At 43.7% G+C, this 22,357-nt stretch overlaps 1 protein-coding gene across 2 annotated transcripts in view; it reads left to right on the forward strand.

Moving 5' to 3' along the window:
- The window catches only part of TMX4 (thioredoxin related transmembrane protein 4), a 48,921-nt gene that overhangs the window by 17,032 nt on the left and 9,532 nt on the right, over positions 1 to 22,357 (forward strand). For both annotated transcript variants that reach the window (XR_012715307.1, XM_075267437.1), the window contains exons 2-5: positions 4,784 to 4,899; positions 9,137 to 9,182; positions 10,840 to 10,968; positions 12,179 to 12,224. Coding sequence is in view for 1 of the 2 variants with exons in the window: in XM_075267437.1 (XP_075123538.1) it covers positions 4,784 to 4,899; positions 9,137 to 9,182; positions 10,840 to 10,968; positions 12,179 to 12,224 (337 nt within the window). In the remaining variant the exon portion in view is untranslated. The remainder of the gene's footprint in view (positions 1 to 4,783; positions 4,900 to 9,136; positions 9,183 to 10,839; positions 10,969 to 12,178; positions 12,225 to 22,357) is intronic.

Here is a 22,357-nt window from a genome sequence, read left to right on the forward strand (position 1 = left end):
ATTATACTGTATGGGGGCCACTGTGCAGCAGATTATACTGTATGGGGGGGGCTCTGTGCAGCAGATTATACTGTATGGGGGCCACTGTGCAGCAGATTATACTGTATGGGGGGGCACTGTGCAGCAGATTATACTGTATGGGGGGACACTGCAGCAGATTATACTGTATGGGGGCCACTGTGCAGCAGATTATACTGTATGGGGACCACTGTGCAGCAGATTATACTGTATGGGGGGGCACTGTGCAGCAGATTATACTGTATGGGGGCCACTGTGCAGCAGATTATACTGTATGGGGGGGCACTGTGCAGCAGATTATACTGTATGGGGGGGCACTGTGCAGCAGATTATACTGTATGGGGGCCACTGTGCAGCAGATTATACTGTATGGGGACCACTGTGCAGCAGATTATACTGTATGGAGGGGACACTGCAGCAGATTATACTGTATGGGGGCCACTGTGCAGCAGATTATACTGTATGGGGGCCACTGTGCAGCAGATTATACTGTATGGAGGGGCACTGTGCAGCAGATTATACTGTATGGGGGCCACTGTGCAGCAGATTATACTGTATGGGGGGACACTGCAGCAGATTATACTGTATGGGGGCCACTGTGCAGCAGATTGTACTGTATGGGGGCCACTGTGCAGCAGATTATAATGTATGGGGGGAACTGTGCAGCAGATTATACTGTATGGGGGGGCACTGTGCAGCAGATTATACTGTATGGGGGGAACTGCAGCAGATTATACAGTATGGGGGGCACTGTGCAGCAGATTATACTGTGTGAGGGTCACTGTGGAGTAAATTGAAATGAGTGGGGGCCCTTCACTGTTTATATCGCACAGTATCTGTTTTATAGCAGATATATTAAGGTCTGTAATATGATATTATTACAGGCCGTAATAACATTGCATGGTCACTTTAAAAAAAGATCTGTGCAATGTAAATGGTGAACTTTATTTGTTCAAAATTATACCAAATGCAAACTAATACCTTTCAGTAAAAATTTGTTTGTGTAATTGAAAGCTCAGTATTAAGGTTAAATTGCCATGTTGGCACTTTGCGATAATTTAGTAGGTTTTGAGTTGCAGTTTGGGCCCTTGGTCTCTAAGAGGTGCGCCATCACTGGACTAGGGCGTCTCCAGCATTCCTAGAAATAAGGAATAACCTTATTCCTAGACACTACCATCACCTGTATTCTGCATTTTTTAGCACTATTACCCTCTGTAGGCTCCATTTGTAGTTCATGTTTTCTTTCCATTACTATAGTAATATCTATAACCCATCTATGCGGACATGCTTGACAGTGTTACATAAGGAGTATTAGCATTGGCATGGCTTGGCGCGGCGTCCTACAGATGGCAGGCCGCAGGTTACTCCTGTTCATTTAGTTTTAAAGGGCTACAATAAGCATTAATAGGCCAATAGCAAAAAACAAGTCTGATCTGAGAGGTTTCCATTGGCATGTAAGGCCTTATTGTCATTGCAGCATTTGCCAGATGAATGAACACTATAGGTTTCTGGCAGTGAAGCTGTCAGGCCGCTTCCAGACGTGTTCAGTCTTAGTCTGTAAAACCCACGACTACGTCCAGATTTACCAGGATGGGATTTATAATGTGGCTTTGGGGACAGATTGGTGTTGATTTCGGTGACATTGTCAAGTAAACTTACATTTTGTGACTCCTAAAAACAATGACTGTTCAGAAATAGAAGTTTTTATGCGTTTCTCATTTACTAAATAACTGGGAAGTGTGAATGCGGTCTTGTAATATTCCCAGGAATACTTAGAGTAAGTTCACACAGAGATTTTTGGTCAGAATTTTGAGGCCATATCCGCCTCAAAATCCTGACCAAAAAGACGGTTCCCATTGAAATCAATGGGAGCCGCTCAGGAGTTTTTGCTTGCTCCGGCTCCCGGAAAAAGAAGCGAGTTTTCATTCTTCAGCCTGTTTTGCCTCACGATTCGGCCTGAAGACTCTCCTTCCTCTCGACTAGGCCCATTCATTGAGCCTAATCTGGAATGGAGTGCATGGCTAGCCGGTTTTAGGTCCGGAACCTCCACCTCAGGTTCCGGACCAAAAAACTCCGTCTGAATTTACCCTTAAGGTTATAGTCACATGACGCATACATGTATGAGTGTTGGATCTGTGCAGCTCCTGAATTTTTTTACGGATTTACTCACCTCAGTGGATGAATGGGGTCCATGAAACCGCTTGTCCAATTCAGGAAAATTAGTTTTTTTTTCATGGACAGACAGCTGAGAACTCTAATGTCTGCGTAAGGGTAAGTTCACACATGGTTTTTGGTCAGGATTTTGAGGGCGTATCCGCCTCAAAATCCTGACCAAAAAGATGGCTGCCGTCAGTTATTTTTTCCGGGAGCTGTTTCTTCCGTGTCCTGGGAAAAAGTGACATACTCATTCTTCAGGCCGAGTTGTCTCGTGATTCGGCCTGAAGACACTCCCTCCTCCCGAATAGGCCCATTCATTGGGCCTAATCCGGAGTGGAGTGCACGACTGGATGCTGGTGCAGTGTACCGGCATTTAGCCGTGGCTACCTGTATTTTGGTCCAGAACCTGAGTCCGCCTCAGGTTCCGGACCAAAAAAACCTGTGTGAACTTACCCTAAGGTGTAAGTGCTTCATTCTTTTTGCTTGGTTTGACTAAGGTCCCATGTAGCGACCGCAGCCAAAATACACTGAGGGTTTTTAACTCGGCCCTTTTTACAGAAAGTCATTGGTGCATTTTTTTATTTTTTTTTTAAACCGTTTTTTGAGGTGTCCCACTGATTTCAATAGGATTTCATTTCTTTTATGCCTCTTTTTTCAGCTAGCTGACTCCCATTTAAATCTATGGGAGAATCTTCAGGCTTTTTTCCTTTTTCATATGGAAAAAAAGTTGAAAAAATAAACCGGACGTATTATCTTAACTTTTCAGTCCATTGTTGTAATCCTATGATGGATCAGAACGGACCAAAGAGCACGGTATGAGAGTAGCCTTATATGTATATCACATAGCTTGTATCTGTCCCATAGACTATTAGCCATTGACTTTACACTAAAGTCATTACTTTTTATATATGGCTGAAGAGTCAGGGGTGTATGAAATCGCGGAAACATGGCTGCCTTCTTCCTGTGCCGCTCATGTCTTGTACTTGGTCTCTTGCACATGAGATTAGGTAATAGTGCTTCTTATTAGGATGTAAGGCTCTATTCAGATTGTCAGACAATGCGGCGTAGAGGAGCTGACAGAATGGAGGATGCAGATGGACACTTTCTATTAGTGTCTGCCATAAGACCCAGCCAAGTTACATGTAAAGTACATGGTCCGTTCTGTTGGCTGTTTTTTGTCTGTGGCCTAAGCAGTCCCTTGCCAATGTCTGGTACGCCGTTTCTGCAACACCAGAATCCTCAGCGATGATATACCTGACCAGTAATTGGCTGCTGCAGACATGTAGGGGGCGCTAGAGTCTTCACTGGAGCAAATGGATTTTAAGCCCCGCCCTCTGCTGTGTTTATTTTATTTATTTTTTTACCTCCTAAAATGTGAAACCGAGGCGGTGTGTAAGCGTGGGTGTGTTACTTATCACCGTGTGCCGGTTGTCTTATCAAACAACAGTCAATTCTACTGACAGAAACGTAATACGCCCTGAACAAGAGCTTCATACTACTGTATTAAATACTGTATATGTGTATTATGGGACTTTATATGACACAGGCAGATACTTAACACTATATACCCATACACAATTATTTAACTATATACAAAATTATTATTATCGTAGATATTTCACTATTACTATATTTACATTATTACTTTTATCGTTATAGTAGACCCTTTACTGTATACAAGATACTTTACTATGTATATTATACTACTATATTATATTTACTATATATATTATTACTATATTTACATTACTATTATTATTATTATTATTGAAGAAACTTTAATATATTATTATTATTATTATTGATACTTTACATTATCAAATTTATTTTTTTTTTCGGGGGGAGTGTGTGTGTGTGTGGGGGTGTCTGACCAGCCGCAATATCAATGTATTGAATCTCCCATAAAATAGTGGGGGAAAAAAGCTTTAAAAAAATAAAAACATTAAAAGTTGTAAATCCCTCCTTTCCCTAGAATACATATAAAAGTAGAAAATGACTGTGAAACACAAACACATTAGGTATCCCTGTGCCTGAAAGTGCCCGGTCTACTGAATATAGGGGATCTGCAGTGCTCCTGTTCCGTCAGGAAGGGGTTAATAGGAGCATTGCAGATACCCTATAGTCAGCCAGACTGAATTCCAAGTGGAGGAAAAAAAACAGTCCTCAAGCTCAGGGAAGGGGCAGACAGACAACCAAAACACCCCCTCCCCTTCCCCAGCAACTACTGCACCCAAAAACTCCGACCATTTTAATTTTTGAAATTTTCCAGTAGCTGCTGCATTTCCCCCCTCAGCTTATACTCGAGTCAATAAGTTTTCCCAGTTTTTTGTGGTAAAATTATTGGCCTCGGTTTATATTCGGGTCGGCTTATACTCGAGTATATACGGTATTTTATGGATAAAATGGACAAAAATGGTATATAAATGGTTAACTGTGGTGGCGTTCACTTTTCTCTCCTATTCCTAGCGTACGGCTAGGTGAGTAGGTTAATAGGTTTCTTGTGACATTGACCCCTGGTTGAATGATTGTATACCGCACTGTAGGACATGCTGACTTGTATTGTCTATGAGATTCTGTATTTTCATTGAATTAACCCTTCTCCTTTCAGCTTTGCACCTTGGTGCCCTGCATGCCAACAGATGAAGCCGGAGTGGGAAAATTTTGCAAGACGAAGTCCTGCCCTTGATGTAAACGTAGCAAAGGTGGATGTGACTGAAGAACCAGGTATTGTCCTATAGTATGAAATGACAGCGGGATATGGAGAAATAGAAATAGAATTTTATTGAATTCATCAAAAAAGGACAAACAAAGCATAAAAACACAGGGTGCTTTTTATTTATGGTTTTATGCTTTGTTTGTCCCTTTTTTATGACTTCAATAAAATTCTATATCTATTTTTCTAGACGTCTCGAGTGCTCTCATATCTGTCTTTTTCTGATATACTGTTTGTAGTTGTGGGATGCTGCACCCTGTATTTATTCATGGCCCATCCACTTTTGTTGTTGATATTGAAGTCCACTGCGACAACTGTAGTGTGTTATTGCCCTTGCACCATAGAGGTGGTGGGGTATACATATATAGTCCTAATCTAATAGTATGGGCGTCACTAATAGGCAAGCATTGTGCAACGCACGTTATCATGTGACCAGCACCTTATACAAGCCATATCTGTGCGCATTTGGAATACTAGGCATCCACCCCTCATGGATTGTAGGTGTGTGAGTGTTTGCGTGTTCAGTATTTTACACTTGAGCGATCCCCAACATTTACCATTTACACCTGTCTGCATCCTGCAGTGAACCATTGCTGCATCTGACATCAGGTAAATGTGTTTTTTTTTTCAGTAATACCCTTAATATAGACCAGCAATATCAGATCGGTAAGGTCAGACTAGAGTCCTCTCCATTGGGATGAAACATGTATATGTTATACTGTACAAATATGTCTAGTTACCGTATGTCCTTTGTCATATTTGGTTTTTGCGTCAATGTATCAGTAGATATGGGCTAAGATGGCTAACTTCCTGTGTACAGTATATATAATGCGCCATCCACCGCTCAGGCTGGTCAAACAAGTCCTTGGTGCTAATTCAATTATGGTCCCTGTACTTAGCAAGTCAGTACCCATGGAGAGTAGCCAACAGTTTGACTCCATTTGTTGGAAGCCAAAACTGAACAAAGGAAAGAAATGACATGACAGGTCGGGGGTGCCAGGAAGTTTTTGGGGTCAGAGATCCATAAATGTGATGAGGTTCAGCAACATTTTGTCAGATTTTGGCGATACAGGGTACCTGTCAGACCTGCCCATCTACTTGCCAGACTTATGTTCTTTATTCCCATTGTATTTGTCATTGTTTGTATGTATCTCTCTTGTTACATCCTTTTAGTTCAGCACTGTACTTTTTGTGTATAATAAATCTAAAATTTAATAAGATTGTCCTTGGCTCTAAACATCCCCCTAAGTATGAAGAGAGTAAATATCACATAGGCGTGTTACCCTTGTGTTTGCTACTGTTGTGACCGGTGTGGGTATATTGGTGTTTGCCTACCAGTGGCCGGTGGTGGCAGCTTTGTGTGGATGTGAGATTGCAGGGGTCACTTCAATCTTGTGTAGCCTAATGGATAGGTGAAGTTCCCCTTTTTATGATCACATGTATGGTTTGGTGAGTATACCACAGAATTGGGATACAGTGAGTGGGATATATCTTGTGGGAGACCTCGATCCGTGACAATGAAGCGGCAGCATCTCTCAGACGAGCTGTGTCCCCTTCGTTGTTTACAAGGCTCAGCTCTGTCTATTATATAGTAAATGGGAATGTGCTGTAGTACCGGGAGCAGCTGCAGCAAAATCTATGATGTCGTGGCCCCTTTAATTAGCTGATCGGTGAGGGTACCAGGCTGGGGAGTAGATATAGTTGGTATAATGGTAACAGTTACTTCCGGGCCTTGGAACCCGAGAGGCACCAAATGTCCTTCTGCCACATAAGATACAAGGTAGGGGCCCCATTACAGATTTGCATTGGGGCCCAGGAGTTTCCCCTTCCACCTCTGGTACCAGGACTTGGACCACCACTGATCTGATAGTTCTGGCCCATCCATTGGTCTCTCGGACTCTTTAACTATTTTAGCAGTCCTCCGACCGACCAGACCAATGGAGAGGCAGCACTAGTGAGAACCTAGTGTCATTTTGCAAATGATGGGTTATTTTGAAGACATTCCCTGAGTCGTCACATATTCCGGTATTTATGTGCCATAACCCAGTTTCCATGGCAGCGATGTAAAGAAGTTTTCAGAATTAGTAATTTTATCTGAAAAATGATATACATGATGGCACATTGCAATAAAATGCCAAGTACTTAACAACATAAATGGCTTTCCTTCCAGTAGGTGACAGATAGCTTCCATATAAATGACAACCTGGCTTGTCTGTGCAGTAGAATAAGTAAAGAAAGGTGCTGTATAGTGAAATACGTGTCCTAGTCAAGAAAGACTTAAGAAGTATCATGGAAATCCCAAGGAGTCCTGTACATGGGCATTACGAATCTACCTGGCATCCCACGCAGCCATGGTGTGGTCAAAAAGTGGGCAGCCATGTCACATTATTCTATTAAAATTGAGTGTCATGGCCACTAGGAAGGTACATACACCAGGCAGTGATCATGTGCGGAGCCGGCCCCTGTTCTGCCCAATTGTCTTGGTTGCTGTTGGATCTGTAGGACAATGGGCATAGCAGACCAGCACTGAGCAGTGGATGGGAGGATAGCATTCACAGCTCATGCACCAGCGATAAAGTCTATGACTTCACTCCAGCAGCTTATGGGATGTCCAAGGACAAGCAGATGCTTCGCCAAGACCGACAATCATTGAGAGATCTATTTGTCCATGGCTGAGCTTATTCAAGGGCACTTTGACTAATACAGCAGAGTAAACCAGTTAGTACCGCAGCAGAGTTCACAGGTCAGTCTTTACGTTTACATCCAGTATCTAGTAATAGAGGGGTCAGAATGACTCCTTTCTACAAAACTTTGGCTCATTCCAAAACTTTTTAAAACACTTAAAAAATGAATTTCTTGTAAACCCTAGCAGGGGAAAGCTGCATCTGGCTGTATTACATGCCGGCCACTTAAAGGGGGTTTCCATGAACGTATCCATATATGAATTTATAGACTATTTAAATGTAAACATTTCTGCAAATATAAATTATTCAAAATTTTGCAGACTTTGAAAGGTTTTCTGTATCTATCTCAGTGGTGACAGTCTTTTTCTTGGAACAGTTGCCTGTGGATTATTACCATCAGTACTGGTCTGGGACTTGTCAGAAACCCAGCCATTATGTCCTTATTGTGGTCAGGTTATCTTCTCATACATGTAGCATCCTCGTGATAACCAGCCATGATGTCCTTATTGTGGTCGGTATCTTCTTATACATGTATTGTCCCTCCTGATAACCTGTCCACAGTAAGGAGATCATGGCTGGGTTTAAAGGGGCTCTATCACAGGGAAAAGTCATTTTTAACTAATCACATCCTTGCACAGGCTTTAAAAAGTCTATTCCACTCTTACCTTTAGTATATAGATTGCCTCAGTGGTTTCTGAATAAGTCAGTTTTTATTCATATCCTAATTAGACTGGTGCATGATACATCGTGCACCCATTTGCTATTGTTTCCTATGGGAGGCTGCTGATGATGACTCAGCTTCCTGTTTGCACACACATAGAAGATAATGGGAGAGACGAGTGCTGCTGGGAACTTCCTGTGCTGGTTGGAAGCTCATTAGCATATGAATAAAAACAGACTTATTCAGAAACCACTGAGGCAATCTATATACTAAAGGTAGGTGTGGAATAGACTTTCTAAAGCCTATGCAAGGATGTGATTAGTTAAAAATGACTTTTCCCAGTGATAGAGCCCCTTTAATATTACAGAAGTTGTAATCTTGGAATGGAACCACAACCAAGAGCTAGAATGGGGGAACCCTGCCCCCCACATCCCCTCCAATATGGTCAGCCAACGCAATAGAAATGGTGTCAGGGCATTTTGGACGTGCACACCATACAGATCAACGAGTGAAACTGAAACCATTGACTTTCATCAGGTTGCTAAAATTTCTCACCTAAGGTTAATCTTTAAAAGTTATTTTAAAACATAGAATTCTGTTTGCGTGTAGCTGCCATGCTTTCTTCTTCTTCTCACATCCTTTGGTCACATGGCCAGGCCACATCTTCATCCCATTAAAATGAATGGGACTGAGCTGCAGCATGGCCATGTGACCCAAAGACATGATGTCACTTCCAGACAAAAAGAAAGCAGCCATGTTTTTGAAGTCCTGCACAATAATGGCTGCTATATCTGTATATAAGACATTCATAGATTTGTGCTAGGTATGTTGTAAAGCCCGGTAGTGTGGCTCCATTCTGTAGAATTGTGGTAATAAACTTTTTTTTCCTTCTTTTTTTCCTAGGACTGAGCGGCCGTTTTTTCGTCACGACTCTTCCTACAATATACCAGTAAGTGGTTGTATTACCTTATTTGATATATTTACAGTGTACATCATGTTTGGAGGCAGGGAAACGTTACAGAAATGAATAAGGTGTCACTTATGGGGACTGTCATGTCTTCCCTTGGATTAATGCACTTTTAAGAAAAAAAAATGGGTGAAGTAGATGGATGACTAGGTAAACATTGCGATGCTGCACGGATCCCACACCAGTCTCTGCTTCCTGGACACTCTCAACACCCGGAAAATGACAGTCCACAAGTCACTGATCGTGCTGGTGACCTCACAGGGATTACCTGAGCCCTCATTTCTTGTGTCTTTAGAGGGGTCAAGAAGTGACCGGGGACCTCTGCAGCATCAGAATGAGAGCGGGTCTACATCCGTCAGGGGTCCAGCTGCCTTTGCATGTGTAGCTGGGTAAAAAAAAAACTAAAACTCTGGTTTCGAGGATTGTGGGGGGTCTCAGCGGTCAGATTTCCACAATCAGCAATGTATACCCTGTTGTACGTATAGACGTACGTATTTTTTTTCATTACAAGAAGGTTATGTCTACATCATAAACAGACAACACAGTAAAACTACCGTATATACTGGAGTATAAGCCGACCCGAATATAAGCCGACCCCCCTAATTTTACCACAAAAAACAGGGAAAACTTATTGACTTGCGTATAAGCCAAGGGGGGGAAATGCAGCAGCTACTGGAAAATTTCAAAAATTAAAATGGCTGGAGTTTTTGGGTGCAGTAGTTGGTGGGTGCTGGGAAAGGGGAGGGGGTGTTTTGGTTGTCTGTCTGCCCCTTCCCTGAGCTTTAAGACTGGGATTTTTTTTAACCACTTGGAATTCAGTCTGGCTGAATATAGGGTAGCTGCAGTGCTCCTATTAACCCCTTCCAGACAGAAGAGGAGCACTGCAGATCCCCTATATTCAGTAGACCGGGCACTGTCGGACACAGGGATACCTAATGTGTATGTGTTTCACAGTAATTTTCTACTTTTATATGTATTCTAGGGAAAGGAGGGATTTACAACTTTTAATTTTTTTTTCAAGCCTCTTTTTTTCCCCACTATTTTATGGGAGATTCTATACATTGGTATGGTGCCTGGATCTAGACCCCCCTCCTTCCCCCTTAAAAAAAATAATAAATAAATAAAAAAATAATAATGCTGAAAAATTCGGCTTATACTCGAGTATATACAACAATCTAAAAAAAAGGCGCACCTACAGAAAATAAAGCCAGAAAAGGCGCAGATTAGAAATAACCCCCACTAAGTGAAAGTCATCTGATGTACTTCATTACTATTGCTTGATTCAGGGTCTTGTCTCCTCTATGGAAACAAACACCGGGGAACAAGTGGGTAACTATATGGAGATGTTAGGGGAAGATCTTCCTTAAGGGGCCACAAACAAGACAGGTTTGCATCCGAATTGGGGGCCTAGTTTATCATGGACTGCAATTGGCTGACACTCTGAGTGCTTTCCTTGATGCATTCACGTCTATGGGGCTTCCAGATCCATTTGTAACGAAATGCATCACGGCATATACTCGGATGTTACTCCCAGTGTCATCCGACTGCATCCCATGATATACCCGCTCGCACTCGGTCGTGTACATGGGATCTAACCGTATGAGTTTTGCAGCTGAGGTTTTATCTTTCTGTCTCTTAGTGTTGCAGATGGAGTATTTCGGCGTTATCATGGCTCACGGATGGCGGAAGACCTTCACACCTTCATTACGGAGCAGAAATGGAAAGTGATAGAGCCGGTGGCAGGATGGAAAGCGCCTTCGTCTATCTTGTAAGATGACAATATATTTTATATCTTGCCTTAGTATAATGGGCCACCTTTTACAATCCCGTCTTCTCTTAGGTTCGAATTCTGTACTTATTCATTTCTTGATCTTTTTATATTAGTTAGATCTCTGGTTTTCTAATCTTTAGATCAGCGTATTCCAGCAAAATCAGAGTTAACTATCTATAGATAATATCTACTACAGTTTCTTACTGCATATTCACTTGGACTAGTCATTGATGTAAAAGAACGTTATAATTGGATTTAAACTTTTTACCTTGTTTTTGATTATTTTTCCTCCCCGGTTTTGCCGCTAGCAGATTACTGGAGGTGCGGTTCACTTGCATCGTGAAAATCTTGTATTCAACCCAACTGTCTGTCTGGTTCCTAAATATAACTCTCCTCTGGTTCTCGCTGCCGTGTTTGTCTTTTGTCTGAAGATTACAATCAATTTTTCAAATAAAATAAAGTCCTGCTGATCATAATTGTAGGAAATGCCTGCGCGAGCTCCGTGCCAGCCGCATCCTGCTCCAGACACATGGAAGATGCATGAAGTCACTCTAGGTTGTTTCTACTGAATGCTACTAATAGGAGCCATGTTTTAGGTAGTGTCCACATAGATACCTGCTGGTTTGTATTAAGGAGGTCGTCTCATCAAAGACGAGCCCTTTAAGAATGTGACGGCTGATTATGTCAAGGGAATTTTCCCCTGTCTAGCCAGTTCTCCTGCAGCAGAAGACACGATGCAAGGGTTCTTCATGGCGGTCATTCAGATGACTGCAGTTTATGCCATCACATTCATACATCACATGGCCTGATTGCAGCTCAGTCCCATTCAGGTGAATGGGCTGAGCTGCAATGTCGAGCACCGCTGCTGCACAAACGTATGGCGCTGTGCTTGGTAAGTAATGAAGAGACTGCAACGCTCACCTGAATGCTGCAGCCTCTTCAGCTGATCGGCCAGGACCCCTGACCCTGGAAGGATTGATCACCAATTACTATGTCTGGAAAATTTCTTTAAGTAAGAAGCACATATGTTTCCAATAGCAGATATCAGTGGTGTTTTGTAGCACTGCGTGTCTATTAGTTACTGAATGTGTCTCGCTGTCTGTAAATCTGTCTCTTTATCTCGCTGTCTCCAGCCAGATCCAGACAGGCAATGCTGACTGTAAATTGTGACTATTGATTGTGTAATGGCGGACTCTGTTCTTTGTAGGATGTCTGGGATGGCCGGTCTGTTTCACTTATCAGGATGGATCCGGGTAAGATTTTCTGTTCATTAATAAGACAAAATTGTATTTTATTGTCAGAGCTATATTAATACAAAACATTCAGAACAAGCCGATGCCAGTCCTCTGTCTTTATGACCATCATCCATAGGTGCTAGTTCAACATCAAGCGAATGTAACATAAAGCTGTAGTAACCTGACTTGGCCACTATGCGGTGTATGGAGTGGTCTGCTTCTGGCTCCATACATCTGGGGAATTCAATATTCCCTCTGAAACAGGTGTAGAAGGGCGTAGATGTTGCACATTTCTGGCTCATGACCCTTTTTTGAAGGATACTATGTTCTTTCTGCGCCTCACTTGCCACTTTTTAAAGGGGTTGTCCAGGATATACAATTTTCTGTAAGGAGGACTGGGAAGGTGGAGAGAAAAGAAAACTAAAGAAAAACTAAAACCCATACTCACCGTGGCTCTGGTGTCTGTCACCGCGGTCCAGTCCTGCTGTTCCAGTCCTTGCCTCATGTGACTGCGTCATCATCTGTAACCTCTTGTGTCCGAACCTTTTGCCGCTGAGGTGAAGACTTCTGCCAGAACAAGCCCCTGGGAGCAGCAGGACCAGACCATGGTGGGAGACAGCCGATCACAGGAACAGGTGAATATGGTATTTTTTTTCACGCCTCCTGGCGGAAAACTGTATATCCTGGATATCCCCTTAAAGAAAATGGGAGGAATGGGACGGGGATCAAAGCGCGCCAATGCCCTTTAATTTTGCTATAACTGATGTCAGAAAAGTGTTTAAGTTTCACCTAAAGTCTGTGCCAGTCCCTCCTGGAGCGGACTTAAGTTGTGGCACATGAATATCCCATGGTACTGGAGCCTCTTAAAGGGATCCTATCATTGGATACCCTTTTTTCTGACTAACATGTAGGAATAGCCTTAAGAAAGGCTATTCTTCTCCTACCTTAGATGTCCTCTCTTCGCCACCATTCGGTAGAAATCCGTGTTTTCTTCAGTTTACAAATGAGTTCTCTCGCAGCACTGGAGGTGGTCCCCAGCGATCAAACAGCACTGGGGGTGTCCTCTCCAATACTGCGAGAGAACTCTCCAGCGATGCCTCCATCTTCTTCTGGAACGCCCTCTCCCTGTGTCTTATTCCTTCCTGGGTTTCAATCTTCTAGGCCTCGGGCAGAGCCAACTGTGCATGCCCAGGCTACAAGGAAATGGCCGCTTACACAGTAAGCTGTGTAAGTGGCCACAAGAAAATGCCCGTTTGAGCGCTGGGTCCCACCCACAGTGCTGCGAGTGAACTCATTTGCATACTGAAGAAAACCGGTATTTGTACTGAACGGCGAAGACTTCTAAAGTTAGGAGAAGAATAGCCTTTCTTAAGGCTATTCCTACATGTTAGTCAGAAAAAAGGGTATCCAATGATGGGATCCCTTTAATAACTCAGGAGCTCCTCACACTGTCAGAGAATAGGATTAAGACTGCCATAAAAAATGCTGGCCTTAATACAGCCCCCTGTTTTTTTTTTGCTAGCCCCACTACTGATTATATTAGCTGATCAGCGGGGGTGCTTGGTGTCAGACACAAACATAGATCTTCAGTATCAAAACCTGGCAAACCCTTTGAAGTTTCCAAAAAAAAGTTTGTTGGATTGAATTGTACCAAATTTATTGAAAGGAAGGCCCGGGTCACATCTGTGTTCAGGTCATTCCGTTCTCCTCTCCACATGAAAAAGCGCCGCAAGGCAAAAATGGAAAAAGGCAGCAGAAAAGAAGTGAAAATTGCAACTACTGTTTTATTTTCAACTGCATTTCCCTAAGTATAGAGGATTTTGTATGCCCCTGTGTAGCAGTGTAGATCTGGCCTTATGTGATGGCTTTATTGTATTTCACAAAAAAAATAAGAAAACTCTTTGTATTGTATCATCACATGGACCGCCCTGTGTGTCCTAGCTAACCTACAGCAGTAAGTCGTCTCCTATTGCACAACCCTGCTGAATATTGCTGTGTGCTGGCAGTGTATATTGCTGTCTATATGGCTCGTCTCTTGTCTTACAAGTCTGCCTACAATGACTTATTACTGTAATGTTTTAGTCTCCCAGCTCCAGTGTATAAGGTTTCCAGAAGTAAATCAATTTTTTTTGCTTTGCAGATTGGCGCCACCTACTGTTCTTATCTGATAATAGCAGTGCTGTAGTTAAAGGCTATGTGCGCTTTCGCTGCTTATTTTGTATGTTTTTTGGCCTAAAAATCTTATAGAGTTTAATCTACACTTAACTACCGTACAATCTGCAGAGTGCGGTTTTTTATCTTCTCTGTCAGACTGACTACCTGATGGCTCGGTCTACAGCCCATCTCTGACTTCTCCTGATAGACTCTACTGTATAGCAGTGATGGCAAACCGTTTAGAGACAGAGTGCCCAAACTGCAACCCAAAACCCACTAAATTATCACAAAGTGCCAACACGGCAATGTAACCTTAATAATGTGCGGATCCACAATTGCAGACAATTTCAGACCTGCAAATACGAATGGGACTTTATAGAGTTTTCTGCTCTACTGTGACCCTCACATAGTCCAATCTGCTGCACAGTGGCCCCTACACAGTATAATCTGCTGCACAGTGGCCCCCACACAGTATAATCTGCTGCACAGTGGCCCCCACACAGTATAATCTGCTGCACAGTGTCCCCCACACAGTATAATCTGCTGCACAGTGTCCCCCACACAGTATAATCTGCTGCACAGTGGCCCCTACACAGTATAATCTGCTGCACAGTGGCCCCCACACAGTATAATCTGCTGCACAGTGGCCCCTACACAGTATAATCTGCTGCACAGTGGTCCCCACACAGTACAGTTTGCTCCACGATGGCCCCCACACAGTATAATATGCTGCACAGTGGTCCCCACACAGTACAGTTTGCTCCACGATGGCCCCCACACAGTATAATCTGCTGCACAGTTGTCTCCACACAGTACAGTTTGCTCCACGGTGGTCCCCACACAGTATAATCTGTCCAACGGATGGGTGCCCAAATAGAGGGATCTGAGTGCCACCTCTGGTACCTGTGCCATAGGTTCGCCATCACGGCCCTATAGACTAAGGCCCCAGGAGTGAGTCATATTTATTTACGATAGGCAGGGGTCCGACATCAGGCCCCACCAGCTGTTACTGCAGCATTCAGCAGAGCACTGCGGCCTCTTCATGTAAAACAAAGCACAGCGCCATACACCTTACAGTGGCTGAGCTGGGTATTGCAAGGACTGAACGGTGAACAGACAATTTGACCGAGAAACGTGTCGACGTAACACTTACAGAAGGACGGTGTCACTTCATAGGGCGGATTCACAGGGACTCTTCAGATGGATAGGTCATCAGCTGATAAGTCTAGAACACACCTTTAATTCTAGGAAGCCTTTATTTTGCGGTTACCTTTTCCACCAACTAATACTCAATATATTGTGGGTAAAATTCTGTGAGTTGTCGGTATTACACTATTCATAGTTGCCCTGTAGAGCCTTATATAACAGCCTATATTATGTGAACAAGCATCTATACAACCGCCGATTTAGAACAGCCCATAGAAAGAAGGGCATTGTGAGCTGAGGGTGCATTACCAACATCAGCCATAGGGAATTGCTATCTTTCCCCGTCACGATCCTATTATTTAGAGCCGCCCCCTTACTTTGCCCCCACATTATAATGAAGCAGTTATTTAGGTGTATTTGACAGCCCGGTTTGCCATGTCTTGCTGTAATGGGCTTCTAGTATTATTGAGCGGTTCATCACTTGTCTGCAACACATGGCGACCCGGAGGGATAGGAGATTGAGTAATTATTTACACACGTCTACAACGCGCTGAAGATACACACAGACTATCAAGTAATATATAAGACCATCGAGCAGGAATCGTGCACTTCACTGCTGTCAGAAACGCCATAACGCTGTGCGGTCCTGCAAACGGAACCGAGCGTAATATTATAGGATGTCTATATCCTAAATGTCATATAAAATGGAATCTGTCTGCAGAGCAGTTTATGCAATGCTCATATTATTGCAGCGGTAAACGCATCCTGGACTCCAGCCCAGAAGTGTCTGCCATATGCAAATTACGGCAATTCCTAACCTGATTGGATGAGAGGCACCGTGTGATCACTGCAGCAATTTACTGTGACCACATGATGCGCTGCTATATAGTCCTCAAACTGTTAGGTTCAAGAGCACCCTACAATACCATGAACACCTTTAGTCTTGCAAATATACTTATTTTGGCCGACCATCTAACTTACCTGTCCCAACAGGTAAGTACGTAAAATTCAAGGGATTCTAAAGTTAGAATTGGATCCCCCTTCTAAAAAAGACCTAATAAAGAAGGGCAGTGGTTACATAGTTGATGAGGTTGGATAAAGACAACAGTCCATCAAGTCCAACCTATAACCCTACAATCCCCTACAGTGTTGATCCAGGGGAAGGCAAAAAACCCCATGAGGCTCCGGCCAATTGCCCCATTTTAGAGGAAAAAATTCCTTCCCGACAACAATCTGGCAGTCAGTATAAAAACCCTGGATCAACGTGTCCTTAAAATCTAGAGTCCATAACCTGTAATATTGTTCTTTTCAAGAAAGGCATCCAGACCTTCTTTGAACTTATTCAATGAATCCACCATCACCATTCCTGGGGCAGAGCGTTCCAGAGCCTCGCTGTTCTTACTGTGAAGAATCCCCATCTATGTTGCTGGTGAAAAATTCCTCCAGGTTGTGGAAATAATGTCTAAAGAAATGATGCTCAGGCATGTTGAATTTCAACATGCTTGATCCTTATGATCTCCAGTGTCTAATGAGATAAACCATTGATAGATCACAGGCTTGCATACCCAGGATAAGCTTGCAGGTGTATGAGGAGGGTGAAGAATAATAGCCATTGGCTAAATGGCTAAGAGTATGTCCATCTTTAAAGTGAGTTTTGTCATCTCAGGATTTCATCCACCCTCCTGTCTCCTCTCCCATCGACTTCCTGCTCTTCAGCTCATTCTAGTCCTGAGCTCCTGCTTGCTGTAAATGGCACAGTTATCTCTGGATTTACGTATACAAGTAACCAAGACCGTGCTAAAGAATAGAGATGAGCGAGTAGTGTTCGATTGAGTAGGTGTTCGATCGAATACTACGGTACTCGATCGAACACTACTAGCTGTTCGAAGTTTAAGGTTCGATGCAGAACCAGTGTTGACTGGCAGAATGCTATACATTCTGCCAATCAACGCTGGTTCTTCTCTTACCTTTAGAAGTCTTCTTCGTGCAGCGTCCCCGCGGCGTCTTCTGCCTGGAATTCACTCTGCCTAGGCATCCGGTCTAGTCAGAGCCTAGGCAGAGTGAATTCCAGCTGGAAGATGCCGCGAGGGCGCTGCGCTGGGAGAAGACTTCAAGGGGAATCCAGCCTGACCGTCACTCGTGGACTTGGTAAGTATAATGTTATCGAATTTTGCGTACCCCTGAAACGAGCATTTTCCCCCCATAGACTATAATGGGGTTCGAAATCCGTTCGAACAGCCAAACAGTGTGCGGCTGTTCGAATCGGATTTCGAACCTCGGACATTTTAGTGTTCGCTCATCTCTACTAAAGAAGCTTATCTAACACTTAGTGCTTAAAAATGGAAAACCATATGCTGTGTGAGAGAGAAGAGAATATAGACAGCCAGGAGTCACCATCCTGACCTGAGATCAGGGCTGTAACCAGTGAGAAGAGAAATGTAGCTGTATCTGGTAAACAGAGCAAGATAGATAAGATAATCCTTTAATAGTCCCACAGTGGAGAAATTTCAGCAGCAGCATAGTAATACAGATACAGGATAATACACAGTAATATATTACAGAAGTAGGCACACATAAGCTGAGAAGAGAAGATATACTAGGAGGCCATAGCAGCTAAGGAACAGAAGAAGGAAGATTCATAATTATAATCATTATTTTTCTGTGCGGAGTGATCTTCGCTTGGACTGATATAGATTATACAGCCTGGTCGCGGTTGGAAGGAAGGACTTTCAATAGCGTTCCTTCTCACACTTGGGGTGAAGCAGACGGTCACTTACAGTGCTGCCAAGTCCCATCAAGATCCCATACATGGGGTGGGATTTGTTCTCCCGCATGGAGGTCACCACGGACAGTATCCTTCTGTCACCCACCACCTGTACTGGGTCCAGGGGGCTCCCCAGGACAGAGCTGGCCCTCCTGATCAGCCTGTCAAGTCTATTTCTGTTCCTGGTTGATATACTGCTCCCCCAGCAGGCCACACCGAAAAAGATGGCTGAAGCAACCACAGAGTTGAAGAAGGCCCTAAGAAGTGTCCCCTGGACTCTGAAGGCCCTCAGACTCCTGAGCAGGTAGAGCCTTCTGTGGCCCTTTCTGTGCAGCGCCTCCACGTGATCAGCCCAGTCTAGTTTATTATTGAGGAGCACACACAGATACTTATAGGTCCTGACTATCTCAATACATGTTCCTTGGATCTCCACCGGGATCGGAGCACTTCTCCGCTTACTAAAGTCCACCACCATCTCCTTGGTCTTCCTAGTATTAATCCTGAGCTGGTTCTGCTGGCACCATTCAACAAAATCCCGGTTTAAGTCTCTGTATTCCCTATCATCACCATCAGTTATAAGGCCTATTATAGCAGAGCAAATGTAAAGCAATGTATTGGGTAAAACGCTTCCGTTATCTCCAGCTACAAGTCTGAATCTGATCCTTGAGATGGGAGTACCACTTTAATGTATACTCCTCTTTTCTACTGCTCTGTGCTATTCATATTATAAATGTTCAGTATAAAAACAAACCAGAAAATAAACAGAAATTACATTTTGGAGACAAAAGCATCAGCCTGTAAGGTCCTCCCCAATGTTACCAGCCGGGGGGTTCGAGTATTTCAGCACGATCTGTGGAAAGGAACCATAATACATTAGAGAAGGCCTCCGCAGCTCCAATCTGTGCTGTCACATCAGTCCATTTCCAGCGGGCTCCTGATAGCATAGACTTTGTGCATTGTAACATATTGATTTCCTAATTGTATGAGCTAAGCCCAGAAGCTGCGCCATTTGCCGGCCTCGCTCTATCTCCGTGTCACAAGCAAAGCAAAGATAACTAAACAAAAAAGAAATAGAATTGCCATTGCAGCCTATTGTCCTGCGGGTATGGGAAGAATCAATAGTTTATCTGTGTGCCAGTGACCTTCCTAGACATTGCATATCCTGTGTATTGTAGCAATGATACTGTCACCGCAGCTCTTGAAAATCACTCAGCTTTCCTCTGTGTTTTCTAAATTGCCCTTTCACGGAGTGTTTTTTTTTTGAGCGCGCGCTGATATCCATCACCCAAGGTTTTCCCCGTGTCTCTCCTTTATTGGTTCTGACGGAGACGGCCAAGCTGTGAAATCTTGTCCACCGCAGACTCTTTACCAGAAAGCCTGGGCTGCAGTTTCAGAGAAATAATTAGCGGAACGTTCTCGGACTACTACTCTCATCGGAGCCTAAAAGCCTTTTTCATTTACAGGTCTGAGACTCACTGCGGAGGCAATAATAGGATTTAGCATGGGATTGTAATTTATGTGGTTATGAGGGAGATGGATGTGGCTGAAAAGTTGGACTGTGTACACACATTACATTTGAAAGGGCTGTCAGGTTTGAGGTATTCTGAGGTAATAGAACGGGATCCCTTATCTAGGTCAAAGTGGAGGGCACCTACAAAGAGTGGGGGGGTTTAGTAACCCATCTTTGCCAGTTTTCTGGTGGAGGAAGGTGTTAAAGTGACGCAACTTTGGCCCTTTCATTCACCAAAGATGTTCCACATTTGCAAAAGTGGGCCGGGATGGGGACGTCTCAGCCCCCTAAATTTACTATGGCTCATGCCAGAAAGCTGGATTACATTATACCTGAAATATACACCCTTTCCTAACTGGTGTAGTTGTGTATCCTGGCGCACTCCCATGTGCATGATGTATTAAGAGGCCGGACGTATTAAGACTTCACCTGGGACTTTTCAGAGACCTTATTAACCCATTAACTGCCACGATCCCCAATTGGAGATCGGGTACTTTAACCGGCCTACGAACGTCATTTGTCTCGGAGGAATAGAAACAGATCATTCACATGCACCAGCAGGATGTCGCACGTGATAGGAAACCTAAACTGATCACGTGCATGCATTGCCTCGTGCACACAAGGTCATTTTCACAGTGCAGTTCCCGTATTATTGGAAAAAAAAATTGGCAGATAATGGATTAAGGCTGGCCAGTCATAATAACTTCTCCCTTCCCAGGGAGAAACTTCTCCTTCTTCCTGTCTGGTGCCAGAACAGCTGATCTGTGCAGGGTCCAGGTGTCAGACCTTTAGAGATCACATACTGATAACCTATCCTGTGTAGGGAAATCCCCCTTTAACACCCCATGCCAACCTTATCCAAAAGCTCATACAGTATACAGAGTTGAGTCACATGTATATGCAGTGTAAACTGTATTGCATTCCACATTTGCTGGAGGGTGAGTGAGGAAGTTCCCATAGGTTGAACATCAAGATCAAGGTGGTTCCATAGATACTCAGTTGGGTTCAGGCCTGGGGGAATTAGGTGGCCAGGCCAGTATTTGGAAGTCTTGGTGGTGGTCTTCTAACCACTATTGGACATTTCTAGCCGTCTGACATGTTACATTGTCTTGCTGACAGATTCTCTTTGCCCAGGGAAGACAAACATATATGGATGTCTGTGATCTGCAAGGATGGACTCTTACCCAAATCGGTTCAAAGTATCCTCCAAATAGATGAGTGACCCATAGAATGCACTTGTATGCTTCCATCTATGGTTACAGGGTGTTTGTTCCCTGAGGTTTCTCATCTGAAGATGTCTATATACAGCACTCAGTGCAGGTTGTGCACGGTCACTCCATTTCCCTCCCAGTATATCATATGGGACCACCATTGTTTGGAGAAGTTTTTGCAATGTTTGTTTCAAGTCCACAAATTCTCCAGAGATCTAGGATTGTGTTTAGACCTCTATAATGTGAACCTTGTGTCCTGCAAGTCTGACCTTTTGGTTCAGTTTTAAAGAACGGACACTTGACGCATCCCATTATAGTTATTGGGGTCCATCGGGCTCTGTATGTGACCACTGTTGTAGCAGTCCACCTATGCATCATTGTGGTCCTCCAATGGATCAGAACAACATACAGGCCAAAGCTAGTGTGAACGTAGTGTGAACCGTTCTCCTTCCTTCTGTGCTTCCGAGGAGTGACCACAATAAGGTGGGCACTGGTGGCGGAGCAAGGACGCCCGGTAGCAACGGAGACTTGTTTCCGTGCAGACACAAGAAGCTAGGACATACACTTATCCTGATTTATTAGGTAAGCAGTTTTTCCTAGGCCTGTGATCCTGTGCTTGCTTACAGTAGCCCCTTCTGTTGGTGGTAACCAGAGACGTCTGATCACAAGTGCCACATGGCTGCTGTGTGTTTTACTTAATAGTGACCTTGTCAGACTGATGACTTTGCAGCGTGTAACATGTTGCTTTTCTGTGCTAGGAAACAAGTCCATGTCAGTTTGTCACCCTAATGAGTGTGAACATGAGCTGACCTCCTTGCATCCATCAGACAGCGTTGCTGGAGGACAAGGATTGTTATTTCTGTCGTTGTCCGTGGGCCCGCACTAGAGTGCTCACTAAGTATGTATGCTGAGAAGCAATGACTCCAAGGCACTTGTTCTACAAACTTGTAATTTCACATTTTTGGTTGATTTCTGAAACTTTTTCTTTAGGCTTCTTTGTAAGCGACTCAGATAGAGAAACTTCCAGGGCCTCTGTAGAGTTTTAGAAATGTCTGACTACGTGTTCACATCTGCGGCGGAGAGGAAAGCCTTGCACCGTGTCCTGTTTTAGCCGTCCCGCTCTTTGTTGTTCAGGTCCCTCGACAAACCCAAACAGCCGAGAGCCCAGTGCAGATGTGAACGTAGCGTGTTCTTACCTGCTGAAGAATTTACACCCCTTCTTTCCAAACCTGAAGGATAGATGTGTCTGCATGGAAAGGAAGCAATCTGATCATCTAATGTGTATGGGGGGCCTTCCCTGACAACAAATGTAAGATTTCAATTGCTCGACCCTTTTGTTCTCAGGGGGTTAAACCACTGCCAGTAG

The sequence above is a fragment of the Leptodactylus fuscus genome, chromosome 3 (assembly GCF_031893055.1).
Source record: "Leptodactylus fuscus isolate aLepFus1 chromosome 3, aLepFus1.hap2, whole genome shotgun sequence".
Classification (NCBI taxonomy): domain Eukaryota; kingdom Metazoa; phylum Chordata; class Amphibia; order Anura; family Leptodactylidae; genus Leptodactylus; species Leptodactylus fuscus.